General features: G+C 40.4%; 2 protein-coding genes across 4 annotated transcripts; one reads left to right on the forward strand and one right to left on the reverse strand.

Moving 5' to 3' along the window:
- Positions 1 to 1,879: 1,879 nt before the first annotated feature.
- On the reverse strand, positions 1,880 to 10,756 carry dapk2a (death-associated protein kinase 2a). 2 transcript variants are annotated; one of them, XM_044104497.1, is made up of 9 exons: positions 10,676 to 10,756; positions 9,330 to 9,438; positions 6,050 to 6,271; positions 4,851 to 4,989; positions 4,123 to 4,252; positions 3,303 to 3,378; positions 3,067 to 3,219; positions 2,937 to 2,982; positions 1,880 to 2,715 (listed from the first exon to the last, which is right to left on the reverse strand). In XM_044104497.1, the coding sequence occupies exons 2-9, from the start codon at positions 9,389 to 9,391 to the stop codon at positions 2,062 to 2,064; spliced, it is 1,482 nt and encodes a 493-aa protein (XP_043960432.1). In that variant the 5' UTR covers positions 9,392 to 9,438; positions 10,676 to 10,756; the 3' UTR covers positions 1,880 to 2,061. The 2 variants fall into 2 exon arrangements, with proteins under 2 accessions (XP_043960432.1, XP_043960424.1); XM_044104489.1 differs by lacking the exon at positions 10,676 to 10,756 and adding an exon at positions 9,527 to 10,655.
- sh2d7 (SH2 domain containing 7) lies at positions 8,447 to 17,262 on the forward strand. Of its 2 annotated transcripts, XM_044104533.1 has the most exons (7): positions 8,447 to 8,754; positions 10,749 to 10,946; positions 12,747 to 12,836; positions 12,917 to 13,082; positions 14,134 to 14,358; positions 15,076 to 15,738; positions 16,339 to 17,262. In XM_044104533.1, the coding sequence occupies exons 2-7, from the start codon at positions 10,795 to 10,797 to the stop codon at positions 16,381 to 16,383; spliced, it is 1,341 nt and encodes a 446-aa protein (XP_043960468.1). In that variant the 5' UTR covers positions 8,447 to 8,754; positions 10,749 to 10,794; the 3' UTR covers positions 16,384 to 17,262. The 2 variants fall into 2 exon arrangements, with proteins under 2 accessions (XP_043960468.1, XP_043960459.1); XM_044104524.1 differs by lacking the exon at positions 8,447 to 8,754 and having other exon boundaries at positions 10,688 to 10,946.
- Positions 17,263 to 17,612: the final 350 nt, after the last annotated feature.

The raw sequence follows: 17,612 nt of genomic DNA on the forward strand, positions 1-17,612 counted from the left end.
AAGATGTTGAAGTTTGTGGTTGAAATGTGAATGAGGGGAGTGAAAACTTTAAGCCAGCTGTGTTTCTGAAGCTCATTCAGAGCAGCACAATGCAGCCCAAACGGGTCGAGTCCCGGCTGACGCAGCGAGGAGACGCTCCAGGGGTTATCAGGCCGGCCCAGACTCACAGTCAGAAACATTTACAACCATATCTCTGCTGCTCATCTTGCTATTTTTGGGGTTTCATTTTCATTAAGGATCACTGGGTGAGGAAGAGTTATTCTAATTATTGACATCCATGTTTACTGTTATTTACAACCAATCAGGGGAAATTAATAACTCTTTAACATTGGTGGGGTAGGAAATGAGTTGGCTGATAGTTTTGCTAAGAGTGCTGCAAAAAAGAATATTGTTGATTTAAACATTAAAATAAGTAAAAATGAGGTAAAGAACATTATTAAAATGTATATCAGGAAGAAATGGTAAGAACAGTGGGATAGAGGAGGCAATGCTGGGTTTTATTATAGTATCCAAAAAAAGTTGGGGAATTAAGGAAACGTAATAGAATCAAAAAAGAAGAAGATGTTACATCTAGAATACGATTTGGACATACAAGATTAAATAATACTCTTAAAATAATTAATAAACATAATACAGGTTGTTGTAATTATTGTGAAAAATTAGGAACAGTACATCATATTTTTTTTTAGAATGTAATAAGTATGTTCAGGAAAGAGATGTGTTACCTAGAGATTTATGTAGGAATAAAAATAAATTAGATATTAGGGAATTGTTTCAGAGATCATCTGGGGATGTAGTTTTTAGCAATATTTTTAGTTTTCTAAGAACGGGCATTATGGGGAGATCATTATAATAGTTAAACGTCTGATCCATACTCCAATCTGGAGGGTGGCGGTAACGCACCTATAGGTTGTTTGCCAACCGCCATAAACAAAGGAAAGAAAAAGAAGAAGAAGAAGAAGCTTCCAGACCCAATCGGTCCTCCGGAATAGAGGAACAATACGGCTCATTGAAGTGTGACTGGCAGCAGGTTGCTAAGTTTAAACTGTTATTGTGCAGCTGTTTCAGTTAAGGTCACAACCTTAGCACGATTCTCCAGCTGCAGAAATGGATTGAGGCAGGATTATGGAGGTTTCAGCTGGCAGAGTGTTCATTAGCATTAGCTGACAGTGTTTGTTAGCATTAGCTGGCAGTGTTCATTAGCATTAGCTGGCAGTGTTTGTTAGCATCAACTGGCAGTGTTCGTTAGCATTAGCTGGCAGTGTTTATTAGCATTAGCTGGCAGTGTTTATTAGCATTAGCTGACAGTGTTTGTTAGCATTAGCTGGCAGTGTTTGTTAGCATCAACTGGCAGTGTTCGTTAGCATTAGCTGGCACTGTTTATTAGCATTAGCTGGCAGTGTTTGTTAGCATCAACTGGCAGTGTTTGTTAGCATTAGCTGGCAGTGTTTATTAGTGTTAGCTGGCAGTGTTTGTTAGCATTAGCTGGCAGTGTTTGTTAGCATCAACTGGCAGTGTTTGTTAGCATTAGCTGGCAGTGTTTATTAGCATTAGCTGGCAGTGTTTGTTAGCTGACAGACTGATTGTTAGCATTTGCTGACGGAGTGTTTGTTAGCGTTAGCGTCATGGCTACATGTTCCTTAAATCTGACCTTAAGGAACCTCCACCCTGTCTCCCTTTTCTTTAAAGGAGACAGAAGCTCTTGTTGACGTTTGAACATGTTTTCCTTGCAGTAACTGCTGGAAACCACAAAGTTCTCCATCTGCAGAACACTTTAACTAGACCATAGGATTTCCTGCTGCATTCCTGGGAATTAGCTTAGCCAACAGTCTGCCATCCTGTTTGGATCTGTGGTTCTGATTCCCAGAGGTTCTGAGGAGCAGTGTGTCACATCATCAGAGGTGCTACATGTTCCACTGAAGGTTCCCCCCAAAATCAGACCCAACTTCACAGAGTTCTGGATCCACTGAGTCCATTATACAATAAACAACAATAAGGAAGGAAGAAAAGAAAGAAGGAAGGACTCTGGACCCAGACCCTCCCAGACCCGGCTCTGTGTTCTTAGCGCTGCTGCCCGGTCTCGGTGAGGTCCAGGTTGATTCCAGACAGCAGTTCTCCTCCACAGGAGCGGCTGAGCAGCTCCTTGAGAGCTTCGTTCACGTCGTTGTTGAAGACGGTGGTGAAGCTGCAGTTGGGATAGCCTCCACCTCCGTTCGCTGGGAGGGAGCCCACCGCCTCCTGCACCCACTTCAGCTCGTTGCTGAGCTCCAGCTGCAGGGCGTCGAAGTGGCCCTGCCTCTCATGGAAGCGCTCGCTGACAGCGGCCAGGCCGCAGCTGAAGGCCTGCATGTCGTCCTGCAGGCTCCTCTTGGACGCCTCCACCTTCCGGAACTCGTAGCGGATCTGGGAGAGCTCGTGCCGCACGGCCTCGCTCTCCTCCTTGTACCAGGCCTCCTTCTCGTTGTAAATGGAGACCAAGGCGTCGATGTCCTCCTGCAGGGAGTCGTGGGCCGCCGCCAGGCTGCAGAACGAGCCCTCCATCTGGTCGATGTCCTCCACCACCTGAGCAAAGCGCTCAAAGTTCACGTAGGTGTTGTTGGGCGGCATGCTGGAGTGGCACTTGATGGTGTATTCCTTCAGACGTTTGGTCTTCAGCTGGCGGCGTTCCCGTTTCTTTGGCTCTTGGGTTTTATTCTCCTCTTTGAGCTCGTTGGACTGGAAGATTCAAAAGGAGAGTTGAGAGAACAAAGGAAAGCTTTAAACCTTCACTCTGGTCTTCAAGGTTCTGGAAACTAGAATGATCTCATGAACAAAGATCCTGTATCCTAAACATGCGCTCTATCAAGTCAAAATGCCAGAAATGTTTCACATTACATTCATTCATTCATTCATTCATTCAGCCCCTGATGCTGCCAGACTACTGGATGACAGATTACCTTAATCCATGGATGGTTGAGAGCATCCTGAATTGTTAACCTCTTCCTTGGAGACAAAGACAGAATAACGAGCTCCTCAGATCATGAGCGCCACCTTCCTGTGGGGAGTATATTGCACCTCATCCGTTACCTCTTATCTTTCTCCAGCAGCTGGCTGATGAACTTCTTGGCCAGGTCACTGGTGTGACCGAAGAACTCCTCGTCAAACTCGTAGTTGACAGCGGAGATGTTCCCCAGCGTGTCCTGCTTGGTTTCCCCCAGGAACGGAGACGCCCCACTCAGCCTGGAACGAAACAAACATCACTGCCCGGCTCGCCCCACACGGTTCTGGAGCCGGTTCTGCTCAGGACGTTCCGGTTCACTTGCAGGATGTAGGTGATCACTCCGACGCTCCACATGTCGGCCTCCAGCCCCAGCGGCTCGTAGTTCACAATCTCTGGAGCTGAAACAGAAAACAAGATGGAAGTACAAGCCAACTGGGTTATTTCCCTCAGAAATCACTTTTCTAGGTCAGAATCTCATAAACTTCACTCCTGAAGTCCATAAGTATTAATCTCTCAGAAACAAAACCTTCATAAAGAGTAAATGTGTCAGCAGACCTGCCACAATAAGACATTTTGCTGGACGATAAATTGCCCCACAACCTATTGCGATAAATGATAATATTGTTGTTTTGAGACCATTTTCAAGCAATCTGATGATAACAATAATAATAATAATACATCTGATTCTCAAACATTAATCAACTTTAAATTTTAACATTGTGGAACTGGAAGACATTTAAATATGAAAAATAAATAAAACAACAGAAAACAACAAACAAAATGAATTATAAAGTCTCTGGAAACAAAACTGTCTTTCAAAAAAGGGCTGGTTGAGACCAAAGCACCAAACTGGAGACTTTCATCGTCCAGTTTTTGGTAGGAAGACAAACAATAAATCATGCAAATGGAAATTATTGAGTTTGTTGAATTGATTTATTGCTTATTGGGAAAGGCCGAGGCGTCGGATTTAGTTCGAAAAGCAAAACTGCCAGCTGAAAAATAGTACAACAGCTGAAGCTTCCTCAAGACTAATATTAACAGTCAACTGTTGAAAACTTGGCCAAACATTGAAAAAGCCTGAAGGAAGTATCAACAGATAATCTGTAGAACAAGAAGGACGGGCCGATCGGACCGAGCCTCACCTACGAACTCCGGCGTTCCCAAGATGTTCTTGAACTCGACCCCGGCTTCGATGGTGTGGGCGAGGCCGAAGTCAATGATCTTGATCCTGGGCAGCGCCACGTTCTTATCCAGCAGCATAATGTTTTCTGGCTGCAGGCGGCGGGATTATTCCAGATTAGAGCAGAGTGGAAGGTTTTCACACAACGATCCAGAAAACAAACCAAACGGACAAACCGGAAAGAAACGAAACGTTGAGCCGACCAAACGGTTCCATCACCCATTAATCCATCCATACATCTGTTCATCCATCCGTTCATCCATCCATCTGTTCATCCATCCATCCATCATCCATCCATCCATCTGTTCATCCATCCATCTGTTCATCCATCATCCATCCATCCTATGCAGTAATTTTTTCTTCTTCCTGAATCTGTTCATTCATTTATTTCTCCTCACTGGTTTCAAGAAAATCAAAGAAGAGATTGAATCTTTCTTAGATAAATAATTTGAGTCATGAAGTTAGTTTAAAGTTTTAGACTCATTTCTTTGCTAACTGTTTGCTTCATAAAAGCTGTGAACCAAAACATTAGAATAATCTTTGTTTGTCCTTCAGTGGGAAACTAATGACCAACATTCAGTTACAGAAAAGAGGCTTGATTCTCTGCTGTGACACGAGTTCAGCTCCGGAGGTCACGGTGTGACCTCTTCAGGGGTCGGGTTGGGTCGGGTCGGGACGGTCGGGACCAACCTTCAGGTCAAAGTGGGCGATCTTCCTGGTGTGGAGGTAGTTCACGCCTTCCAGGATCTGCTGGATGAACTGAGTGGCCTCCTCCTCAATCAGAGACTCCTTCTGGGCCAGGAAGTCAAAGAGCTCACCGCCAGAGACCCTGAAACCGGAACCAGAACCAGAACACGACTACAACTGGACCAGAACCAGAACCAGGACCTTTCTTCTAATCATGTAAATTGTTGACATTGTGACAAACAGCATGTTTTCTGCAGCTAAATTCTGCCCCCTGGTGGCGCTCTGTTGCATTTCGGTGAAATAAAAAATCCCATTTCCGTTTGGACTCTCCGTATCTCTGACTTCCTTTCAACAACATAAACGAGCTGGCACAAGATCATCATGCAGGATTCAATGACAAACAGGAGGATTATGTTGAATCCTTCCTTCATTGCATGTCCACAGAAAGAAATGAGGGTTGAAACGATTAATTGGATTAATCGATTATTGAAATACTCGTTTAGTAATCTATTGATTGTTAATTGGAGTATACAGACTCTAAAAAGACAATTTACTTAAAGAACAACATAGTCAGAGCATTAATTCACCCAAAACTGTACAAAAATATTTTACTATTGAGTTAAATGTAAATGGATTCAACCCAGAACTCAAGTGGAAAAGTTCTGGTTTAACCTGCTTATATATATATATATATATATATATATATATATATATATATATATATATATATATATATATATATATATATATATATATATATATATATATATATATATATATGCTGATGTTAGAAGTTTCTATAGCTTCAGATAATGACGCATTCACCAGAGAAATGCTGTTATTGCAATAAGAAGTTGATTTTCTTATTCAATCAAGGTATTTAATTATTTGCTTATTTTGATCTTTTTATGTATTTCGAATGTTGTGTGAAAAAAGTTGACGTGGTTAAATAAAAAATCTGCCAATTTTCAATCTGGTTAATCAATTGATTAACAAACATAGTCAACTAATCATTATAATAAATTAATCATCAGAATAACCGATTAATCATTAGAATAATCGCCAGAATAAATTATTACTAAAATAATCGGCAGTGTAGCCCTTAAATAAATCCTAACCAAAGTTCAGGAATATGCACGTTTTCGTCTAAAATGCATGCAGTTCCCCCAGCAGCCACACGGTGGCGGTGTGCTGCCACTCACAGCTCCAGGATGAGCACCACGTCGGTGCGGTTCTCGTAGACGTCGTGCAGAGTGACGATGTTGGGGTGCTGGACCTGCTGCAGGATGGTGACCTCCCGCTCGATGTCCTCCCGCCGGACTCCCCGGGAGCTCGCCAGGCTCTGCCGCTTCTTGATGAACTTGGCGGCGTAGTCCAGACCAGAACTCCTCTCTCTGCATTGCTTCACGATGGCAAACTGGCCGCTGAAATACAGACACGATGTGAGGGCTGAGGTAGACTCAGGGCAGCAGGGTCAGGTCAGATCCGACATCAGGAAAGATCGCAGTGCAGTGAGCAGAACAAACCTGAACGTTTGAAAACGCCTGACCATCACAGCAATGATGCAAACCAGAGCACACAAAAACAGAAATCATAAAAAGGCGGCAAGTAGCAAAAACAACTGCAAGAAAGAAGTGCTGTAAATTTCTGAGGTCCTCCAGACCTCTAGGGGGCGCCGACCACTAAACCGCATGGATCCAGCCAGCGGTTGAAACGATTAATCTGAAATAATTATCAACTAATTTAGTAATCGATTAATTGTTAACTGGAGTATGGAGACTAAATAAGTCATTTACTGAGAAAACAACACACTAAGAGCAACATTAAAATAAATATATACACATTTTACATTTAATATAAATGCGTTCCAAAACCAAAATCTTTCCAAAAAAAGTCGTGGATGGCAACAGGTGTTTTTTTTCCTTGAACACAACTCCAACTTGATTGTATATAGACTCAGTTTCCAGTAAAAACATAGACAAAAAAATAACTCTTACAACTTCTAGGTAAAATGAAAGTTAATTAATTAATCTGATAGTTCAAAAGTGATGAAAAATGATTTTACAAAACTTCCCATCGTCACACCGGGCATTTAAGAAACAAGACATCGCCATCTCACCGCTGGCGTGTTTTTAATTAATTTAAATTAATGGAAGGGTCAAAAGGTTAACAAAGTAATCTAAACAAATCCAGATATTAAAATTGGTTACAGATGCATCCTTTGCTACAAATGATCAAACGTTCATTAAAGGAATGTTGTTTCTAGTTATTCAGCAGGAAAATGTTTGTCACTAATATAAATTTTATTATTTGTTATTTTGCTGTTTCTTTTGCATTTTTAATAGTGTAAAATACATTTAGGTTGTTATATAAAAAATCTGCATGAAGTGCCAATTTTTTCTGATTATTCATCAGAATAATCAATAAAACAATCAATTATTAAAATAATCACTGCTGGGGCGTGCTCCGGTGGCGTAGAGGGAAGGCCTTCAGTCCTCGTCGCGGGTTCGATTCCCGGACGAGGAATCGAACCCGCGACATTTGCCGCGTGTCTTCCCCCTTTCCTGTCAGCCCACTGTGGCATAAGGGACACTAGAGCCACAAAAAGACCCCCTGGTGGGGAACAAATATATATATATATATATATATATATATATATAAATAAATAATCGCTGCTCTCAGTAGAAAGTTGGAGGAAGAAAGAAAAAAGCATCATTCTTAATTTCTTTTTTAAATACAAGGACTTTTACAATATTTCAGAGCAGCAGCATATTATCTTAGGCAATATTACTGACTCCAGACTCCCCCTAGTGGCCTGGAGGATTTCTCTCTTGTGGAGCAAACTTGAGGTTTTATACCTGCTGTTCTTTTTGCTATTTGTGGCATTTTTTCTTTTATTTCTATTTCCTGTAGGTGTAGCATTTTTTATTAGGTTTTTCTTTTTGTTGCTTTTGCATCATTTCACAGTTTGCTGCATATTTTCCCCTCTTGGCCACCATATTATTATTATTCAGAATAATAATAATTTGGAAACTGATTGAATTGATCTGGTCTGCTTCAACTTAATCTCTATCGAAGAGTTTCACCAGGATCGGATTTGATTTGTTGATGCAAAAGTATTCATACCCCTTGAACTTCTTTTCTTTTTTACATCACAGAGGAAAGACGTTGAACCAAAACACCAACTTCCACCTGAACTGGCAAAGATTCCCTCTGGGAGAGTTTTCATTCCTGGAACATTTGACTGGGAGGAAATTATGCAGAAATAAGTGCAGCGATGGCCTGAGGGGGGCGCTGCATGCAGGAGAAACAGCTCAAACTGTTTAAGGCAACAACTTTCTCACTTTTTACTCATTACTAAAAAAAAAAAAAACTGCAGCTAAAAAACCCCCAAAAAACTCCATATAGTTAAAAAATGCAGCTGATATTTTGACTGATTGCTCCACCTGTTGTTCTGCTCTGCTGGAGCTTTTCTGATGATAATCTCTGTCTGTCTCACTTCTATTTTTAGTGCTGCACACATTCTGCAGAAAGACGCATCTGGACGGCATCAACCTGACATGTATGGGCAAAAACACGCAGAAAACACACAGAAAACATAAAAACACGGCACTGCTGTTTAACCCAGCTCTAAAGCTGCTTCCTCTGCTGACCAGTTTGTAACCAAACACCGAGACGTGCCGCCGCTCAGGCAGAAAACTGCTGCTAAAGATAGAGGAGGCCTTTAAAAAGCAGTATAGTCAGACGAGCAGCTGCTCCTGTCTCTGAAGAGAGCCGCGCTTCACCTGAAAACTCAAACTTGGGTGACATTAGATAATGATTCAGAGATGATCATTTGGTTCAGGTCAGACCTGCAGCCGTTCCGACTTTACGTTATGAAAATTTAACTCCATTTTTCCCAGAAAATGTAAATAAATTCATTTTATTGTTGCTGCTTCATACTTTACACACAGCCTCCTTTGTAAAACTGTAAATATTTATATTCAATAAATTAGAATATTTGTTCAAATAAGCTTTGTTTGTCTAATTAAAATCATCTTTTGAAAATAATAACCTTTAACTGGTAATAAACCCACATATCTGTTTTATTGGTTTTATGTAATATTCTAAATTTACATATAATTTTTCATTAACTGCAAGCGGAAAATCACCAGAAATAATGACTGGAAAACATCAGTCTTTGTGTTTTATTTAACAAATTGAGTTACTGAAATAAATTAACTTTTCAATCATATTCTAATCTCGGCATGTAATTAAAGAAAATAAAAATTTCATCATGACAAGAATTAATTTTTATTATTATCTTGGAAGTGAAAATGATGGGTTATTTTTTAAAGTGTAAATAATTTCTTTGCAGTTGATTTCAGACTTTTAATACATTTAGAAACATCTATTACATCTATTATCATCTATTTTAATCAAATTAGCATTAATTATCAGTTATTTCTTCATGCAGACAACTGTTGAATATTGCATGAATACCTGCCCAGTTCTTCTCCAATCTCATAGAAATCCTCCACATTCTGCTGCTTGAATAACTCCATGGCTGCAGCTGTAAGCAACACGTTTCACTCTTTATCCACAAATCATCCTGGAAATAAGATGAAAATTAAAATCATAAGTTGAGACCGTCAGGTGGATTATTAGAGGCAAACCTTTTCTTTATAAAATAAAACTACTTCAAGTGTTCATCGTGGTCCAGTATGTCCCCCTGTTCTGTCTGCTCTGCTCCCAACACGAAGAGTGAACCCGCCTCCGAACTCCGTACAAGACTCCTTACTGAAAGCTGCTAATTTAATGCGGCGCTGCTCTGCAACCGTGAACGTGTGCTAGCAAGAATAAAAGTGAAATACCTGTAAAAATAAAGACTTCAGAGCTGTAATTTTTAAGCTGAATTAATTAATAACCGAACAATGTTGGGAAAATTATGTCATGAAAAAATATTCCACACTGACGTTTGTATAAAGTGAAGTAAAATTTAATTTGAATTACTTTGAATGAGGTTTGGCGGCTCTTTTCGTAAGCGTTCAGCTCTCACATTCACTTAAACGAAAAGCAAGTTAATTGGTGGAAAATCTTTCTGGATAATTCTACAAGAAAAAAAAATATACATTTTTTGTGTTTAAAGTTCCTACATCGTTTTCATGTCAACATTCTTTTCCAGGCTGAATTTTTCAGGATCATTTTCTGAATTTATTTTAAGACATTTCGACAACGGTCAGGCTTTACAAAGAGAAAAAACAGACTGTTGAATGCATGTTATACAATTTGTTATTGCCAAGTTGGGTATCAACATGACTAAATTAGTGCTTTAGCTTAAATACTATGTTGTTGTTATACTGTTTTATTTTTTATTTGTTTTTATTGTTTGCTAGTATTTGTGTAGAGCTTTAGCATTAACTCCCAATAAATAATTTGTTGATACTTTAGCGTTAGCTTCCATTAAAAACTATGTTGTTGTGGCGTTTTAGCGTTAGCTTCAACTAGATATGTTGATAAATTACTTTAGCATTAGCATCTGCTAGATAAAATGTTGGTATAGTACTAAAGGATAGCTTCCATGATATTTTATGTTGGTGTTTTGTTTTAGTGTTAGTGGAATTAATGTTTACAATTAGTACTTTAGGAATAGGTTAGCTAATTTTTTAGTAAGCGGAACTGATAATTATTATGTGAAATAATAAAACAAATGTATCACAACAAAGATTTTACAAGTTTACAACTGAGCAGTTAAAGATCAATCTGGGACGAGGAACAGAGATATTAAAATGAAACAGGCAAAGGGATGAGAGGAGGAGCGCTCAGTAGATAAGCTGGAACAATACCACCTTTCATGTGGGACTGACATCCAACTGAAACAGTCAAATGAGCCGTCTCTGCTTCCTTTGGAGACTCATTTAGTGGCTACACATGATCACGGCGCTGCTCGGTCAGCTCCTGACCCAGGATGGCGAAGCAGTCGATGGCGGACCTGCAGACGTTGGCGGCAGATGGAGGCCTGAAGGAGCTGGTGCTGAGGTGGTTCACCGACACGCAGGCGCCACTCATCCTGCAGAACGGAAACTTCCCTGACTGGTTCCAGGGCCTCGCTGCCAGAAAGTAAGATCTGCACGACTTCAATAAAAGTTCATCTGATTTATTCCTGCGATCTGCTGCTGCAGCTGCTAATAATGTATAAGTTTGTTGATCCGAAGGTTTCTTAGTGGCTGTTTTGAGTTTTTAGCATTTCGGTCACATGTTCAGTTCTTCTTAAGGTTAGCAGAATGCTAAAGTTAGCTTCTAGCTAGAGGTGAGCAGAGTACACAAAAATTATAAGTAAAAATGCCTCTACATATTTTCACTGAAGTAAAAGTAAAAAGTAGCGGTCAAAGAAATTACTCAAGTGTAAAAAGTATTTGGTAAAAAGTCTTCTCATGTACTGAGTAACTGATCAAATTATCAATCATGTAATATTTAAATACCAGATTTTGGTATTTAAGGACCAAAATGACAATAATTTATATAAGAAACAAAAAATTAAATCAGGCTTAAGAAAGTTTTTACAAATAAAAACTTTTGAAACTTTAACAGAAACTGCAGGTGTGTGTGTCTGGGGAGTTTTTGGTTAAAATATGTTTGAAATTTTACTCAAGTGAAAGTAGAGATACTTCAGAACAGAACATGGCTCAGTCTTGATTTGCTGGTCCACATCTGCATTTTAGTTAGAGCTGCTGAAAGTTTCTGTTTTATCTCCTTTAGAAAGAAATTAAATTCAAAGCAAAAACCTGGATAAATACTTTATGTTTCATCTGTGAAAACTTCACCCCAACATTGTTTTTAAATCTGCAACAACTTCCTGAACTGTGATTAATGGTGGCCTAGATTTGTTCCCTGGGCAGCGAAAGGCCCCTGAGCCGCACCTTGAACACCCCTGGTGTTTGACACTTTCAATGACAAATTAATATCTGAAATAGAAAATCTTAGGTACAGAACCAATGTTTTTCTTTTATTAGGTATGGTTTTTTTTTGTCATAGTAAGTTGGGCCACAAATCTCCAGCAACTTTTTACTCTAAAACAGACTCAGTTGCACAAAATAATTAAAATGTGCAGTCAAGAGTTTTCAAAGACATTTCTCATTTTTATTTCTGACTGACAAATTATGAAACTGCACAACTTTGAGAGCCTTTTTCTGACCTTTTTAATTAAAATACTTGTTAATTTGTTGCTTAGCAGGCAAAAGGAAAAGAACTGAAAATGAAACCATTTTGCATTTTTAACTGAAAATAAAAAAAATAAATAAATTCTGGCCCCTGAGTTCTTTCTACTTGATTTTGGGCAACGTTGAAAATGTTTGGATGCCACTATCGCCTCTAAAACTTTCTCACATTGTTGTGGATAAATTCTGACCAACCGGCTTCCTGAAGGTCTCACCACAGCATTTAAATCAGGTTGAGGACTACACTTTGACTAGGCCATTGCTACACATTGATTCCTTTCTGTTTCAGTCATTGGGATTTGTTTGGACTCATGTTTGATGCTGGAATATCTCAGTACACAGAGCAGATCAGGCCCAGTGGATGCAACAGAAACCCAAACCATGATTCTTCCACCACCGTGTTAGAAGGTGTTGGTGATGAGATGTTTGGTTTTCTCCAGACATGATGCTGGCCACACATCTCTGTTTTGGTCTCATCTGTCCAGAACACATTGTTGCAGATGTTTCTCGTCTCATTCAGGTTTGTAAACCTGCGTTGCTTGTTGGCCTGCTCTTCCTCTGATGTAACCGTCAGAGACTTTGTGCGGTAAACAGAGCGAATGGCCGCTACCTGTGTGCTGCAGCTCCATGACGCAGCTGGGATATTTTTGAATCTAATTTGCCTGCAGTTCTGTTTAATTGCCTTTCTCCCACTCCACTGCAGGGAAGCAGAAGATGTGCTGAGAGATAAAGCTCTGGGCTGCTTCCTCATCCGCCTCAGTGATAAAGCCATCGGCTACATCCTGTCCTACAAGTGAGGCAAATAAGGTTTCCTAGTAAATCATTGAATGATTCGCTCACAACTCTCTGATTGAACAACTATCTGCCCTTCAGAGGTCAAGACAGGTGTCGCCATTTTGTCATTTCCCAAAATCCTGAAGGGCAGTTTGTGATAGCAGGAGACTGTCAGCTGTTTGGCAGTCTGACCCAGCTGATCGAGCATTACAAGGTCCGGCCCATCCAGCCGTTTGGGGAGTTCCTCACCTCCAGCTGCTGCCAGGTGAGACACAAAATCCCCTTTTACAAGTATGTCAGCTGAGCTCTTCATCTGTTTTTCCTCAGACCTTTGATTTAAGAGGGAATTAGCAAGTTGAATACTGTAAACCAACAAAGTGTTTTGCACCAAACTCAGCATTTATTCAAATATTTAGCTCCAGACTAACCAACTCCAAACTACTTAGTTTCAAGTTATGTTTTTAGCTTTTTAATAAAATATTTAGCTTCCTAATTAAACTTCCAGTTAATATTTAGTTTGAAGCCAGGTATTTAGCTAGCTGTATTTAGTCTGTAGGTATTTAGCTAGCTGTATTTAGTCTGTAGGTATTTAGCTAGCTGTATTTAGTCTGTAGGTATTTAGCTAGCTGTATTTAGTCTGTAGGTATTTAGCTAGCTGTATTTAGTCTGTAGGTATTTAGCTAGCTGTATTTAGTCTGTAGGTATTTAGCTTGCGTTTGGATTGGCTACTTTGCAAATGTACAAAAAAATCCACAAACACATTTTTCTTGAATAATTTGAGTTTTTCTTATCAGTTAGCAAATAATAGCAAACTCAATAAATATTATTTAAGGAAATGCTAATAAGGAAATGCTAGCATGCTAATGTGTTAGACACGGGGAAACAATGTATGTTCACTTTTTATAAACCTCTAAAATATGAAATATATTGAATTTGTGACTTTGTTAATATGCAAATGTTAGCACAACAGCAAACTATTTGAGTGTCATATCTTTAACAATAATCAGGAAAATGTTAGTATGCTGCTATGCTAAACAGTTTCAAGCCCACTAGCATCGTATATTTTGCCTTCAAAATCTGATGTATTTTTACCAAAGTTAGCCTGTTAGCCTGAAAAAATCCTAACTAGCTTTGTTTCTGGCTAATTAGCAAATGTTAGCATGTTTATAAGCTAATTTATGCTGCTGGAGTAGAATATGGTTGCGGTTAAGTTTTGAGCAGTTTGACCTTCATTTGAGCACCTTTGGTTAGATTAGACTCCCATCTCTGAACCGCTGGACTGCGGACCATAAAGTGACTCTGCTGTTGCTCTTCAGGACGATGCTGATGATCTGTATGATGTGGTCAATGCCAAGAAGAGTTCAGGTGTCAGTGTTCAAGCTCTGCGGTCCATCTGGGACCAAGTCGAACCTGACAAAAGAAAAAAGGTTCAGCAGCGTCAAAATGAATCTCCTCCAGCGCCGGCGCCTTCCCTCCCTCCCAAATCCAGAAACAGGAAGCTGACGGGAACCGTATCTGTGGATGCATCGTCTCTTTCACAGGTAGGATGGAAACCGAAGTCTTACTGAGAAGAAGCTGATCATTTCATTCTGGTTCCTCTTCACCTGCAGGTCAGCCTGGATAGAAAGAACAAGTCAAATAAATTAATTATTTACAGTCCATTTAAATTAGTCGCTTTTCCTACAGAGGCCATTTGCATGTTTTTGAATTTATGTCAGCTCTTAAAGAGTTTTTCTGGTCTTTACAACTATCGATCAACACCGAATACATTAGACCATGCACTAGTTTAAATATTGAATTTTTGTACATCCAGTACATTACAATGGACTTCATGCACTTCATACCTGCATATTACAGGTAACTCCAGGCCACCAACATTAAATTGACCATGAAATATAACAAAGAGCATCATAGAAACTGAACTTTAAGGAAGTAAATCTATGATCTGGTCTGACCCGGTCCAGGTGCGTCTAACGTTGAGAGGACATGGCAACGCAGTGTGATTCAATGTTCTCCTGACAGTGGATCCTTCCATTCCTGGAGATGTTGCAGCAACATGGTTGAAGTTAGCGCTTTAGCATTAGCATTTAGCCCATCCTCTGAATAAGAATAACACCTTTATTAGGTAAAAAAATTATATTTTAGTCCAAAAGAACAAACAACAAACAACATAAGACATGGGTAGACAGGTGCTGCATGGCTTATGATTTCTCCAAATAAAGTTTTTGGATTGAATTGTTTTGCTTTGCTATTTTCAGGCCCTTCCTCCGGTACCAAAAAGAGGAATGCCTTTGGGTTTTTCCCTGAGTGGATCTCTACCAGACACAATCTCCCATCCCAGAGAAAGGCCCACCAACCCAAACAGAGAGCCGACACACAGAGGAAGGACAACTCCGCCGTTGCCCGCTAACAGAGACTCGTTCAACCCAACAGACTCAAACAATTCAAGTGATTTTTACAAAGAAATTGTGCCGGGTGCTGATCTGAGCCAGGTGGAGAGCCGGAGCCAATCCCTGCCGTTTCTAGGCAACAACGACGACGAGGAGACGGAGGAGGAAGAGAAATACTCCAACAAGTTTAACAGCCTCTCTGTCACAGCGTCCGCCCCGCCAAAGAAGGTGACCTGCCTCACGTACTCCTTCCACGCTCCAGGTGTGACTCAGAGCAGCTCCGGGTCAGAACCAGAGAACGGCAGCCAGCACCAGCTGAGATCCAACCCTCTGTACCAATCCTCCGAGGCCACCGCAGGAAGTCCAGGCCGGCAGGCAGACAGCATGTACGCCGAGGTCCCTGATGGCCCCACGCGGACGGCTGACGACACGTACGAGCAGATCCCCGGAGCCGGCGCCGGCCACAGCAACACGTACGAGTCGGTGAAGGACGTGAAGAGCAAAAAGCCCAAAAGCACCTGGGGCAAAAATGTAAGAATGGAAATAACTGATAGCTTGTTTGCACTGAGCCGGTGTGGTTCGGTGCGCCATGTTACCTGTTGCTATGGTAAAGCCCAAACAACCGATGATACGGCACCATTCCTGGGTCTGCTGCAGGTCCAGATGGCGATGGTACCGTACGGTTAGGATCCACGGTTCACTGCTTGTTTCACGTTTCCCTTCACACTAAAATGACTCGGTTTTACCTGTTTGGGTGTAACGCCGCCCAACTGGGGCAACAGAGTGTTAGAGCCAATGTAGGGAGAGAAAACAATGGCTCATTTTCACCCCAAAAGTCTCAGATATTTTAAAGAAAAACACTTGGAAATTCCAGCGTTTCACAAGTTCAACATTTTTGACTTTTGAGACCCCAAAATTTCTTTGTGTTTTCTTGAAAATTTCTGAGATTAAAATTAAAATTTTTTAGATTTTTGATGTCCTCTTTTTTTCTGCCTGTGGCGTCGTAAAGTGGCGGATCTGTCGGCCCATAAAACCCGAACCACACCGCCCTGCGTCGGAGCGCTCAGTGGAAATGAGGCGTAAATATGCTGCTGATAAAATCTAAAAATGTTTCTTAATTTTGTGTTGCAGAACATTAACTGGAAGAAATTTTTCCCTGATAACAAGAAGAAATGAATGACGCGTCTCTGAAGTTCCTTTAAGAACCTTCTGGATCTTCTGCTGCTCTATCCTCTGCTGTCTGTTCGGGTTTCGGGCTTCCTGGTTAATATAACAGCCGTTTCCTCAGTTCAGCTTCAGTTGCTGCATTTCCAATGATTGGATAATTGCACAATTTGACATTTTCAAGATAAATTTGCTTTATGGAAACATGGCAATTTAGAAAAAAACTTGTTTTTGATAAAAAACTTTTGGCGCCAGGATGAAGTGGGCTTTTTTTGGCTGCAACAGAAAAACTTTTTTTGCATCACTCGGGTCACATGATCAACAACCAGATGTTACCACTGATACAAACCACGAAGAAGAAGAAGACAGGAAGTAGTTGAAAGATGATTTAATGACTTAAACTTAATCACATCTGATTTTAATTGTTTCTAAATCAGCTGTAACTCAGTCAGATCTTTCTTTTCTCATCCTGTATTTCTGTGTTTTCCTCCTGTTGATAGTTTAGGATTCACTCCTGGACTTTACTGTTTGGTTTTTCTTATTTTAAATTGCATATTGTAAATTAATTGTAAACCTCTGAGTTTTGCCTGTCTGCTTCTTCCCTAATTGCATTGCACTATTTTATGAAAAAATGTTTCCATTCTAAGTCACAGAGAAAAAATAAAGGTTTTAGTTGATGATCTATATGAACATTAAACTGAATGTAAAGAGAATCCAGCTGTAGTTATGATAAATCACAAAGCACAATTATTAGCAACATCCATTTCTGTTCACCCTAATGGGGTCGGGAGGGTTGCTGGTTCCTCTCCAGCTGCGTCCCGGGCGAGAGGCGGGGTCAAGGGGTCACCCTGGACAGGTCACCAGTCTGTCGCAGGGCAACACAAAGACTTACAAGACACACAACCATGCACACACACACTCACACCTAGGGAGAATTTAGAGAGACCAATTAACCTGACAGTCATGTTTTTGGACTGTGGGAGGAAGCCGGAGAACCCGGAGAGAACCCACCATGCACAGGGAGAACATGCAAACTCCATGCAGAAAGACCCCGGGCCGGGAATCGAACCCAGGACCTTCTTGCTGCAAGGCAACAGCTCTACCAACTGCGCCCCTTATTAGCAACAATCAGATTTATTTGTAAATGTTGGGAAAATGAGAATCAGTAACTTAGAGTTAACCTGGATGCTTTTTGTCATAAAACCATGTTTAGTGAAGCAGATTACATAAATTAATGGATT

Source organism: Gambusia affinis, linkage group LG02 (genome assembly GCF_019740435.1).
Source record: "Gambusia affinis linkage group LG02, SWU_Gaff_1.0, whole genome shotgun sequence".
Classification (NCBI taxonomy): Eukaryota; Metazoa; Chordata; class Actinopteri; order Cyprinodontiformes; family Poeciliidae; genus Gambusia; species Gambusia affinis.

Coding starts and splice junctions, on each gene's coding strand:
- sh2d7 (XM_044104533.1), top strand. CDS start 10,795: ATGGCGAAGCAGTCGATGGCGGACCTGCAGACGTTGGCGGCAGATGGA. Junction 13,083..14,133: donor TCACCTCCAGCTGCTGCCAG/GTGAGACACAAA, acceptor GTTGCTCTTCAG/GACGATGCTGATGATCTGTA. Junction 15,739..16,338: donor AAAGCACCTGGGGCAAAAAT/GTAAGAATGGAA, acceptor TTTGTGTTGCAG/AACATTAACTGGAAGAAATT.
- dapk2a (XM_044104497.1), bottom strand. CDS start 9,391: ATGGAGTTATTCAAGCAGCAGAATGTGGAGGATTTCTATGAGATTGGA. Junction 4,990..6,049: donor GTGGTGCTCATCCTGGAGCT/GTGAGTGGCAGC, acceptor TTCCGGTTTCAG/GGTCTCTGGCGGTGAGCTCT. Junction 4,253..4,850: donor TCGCCCACTTTGACCTGAAG/GTTGGTCCCGAC, acceptor CGCCGCCTGCAG/CCAGAAAACATTATGCTGCT.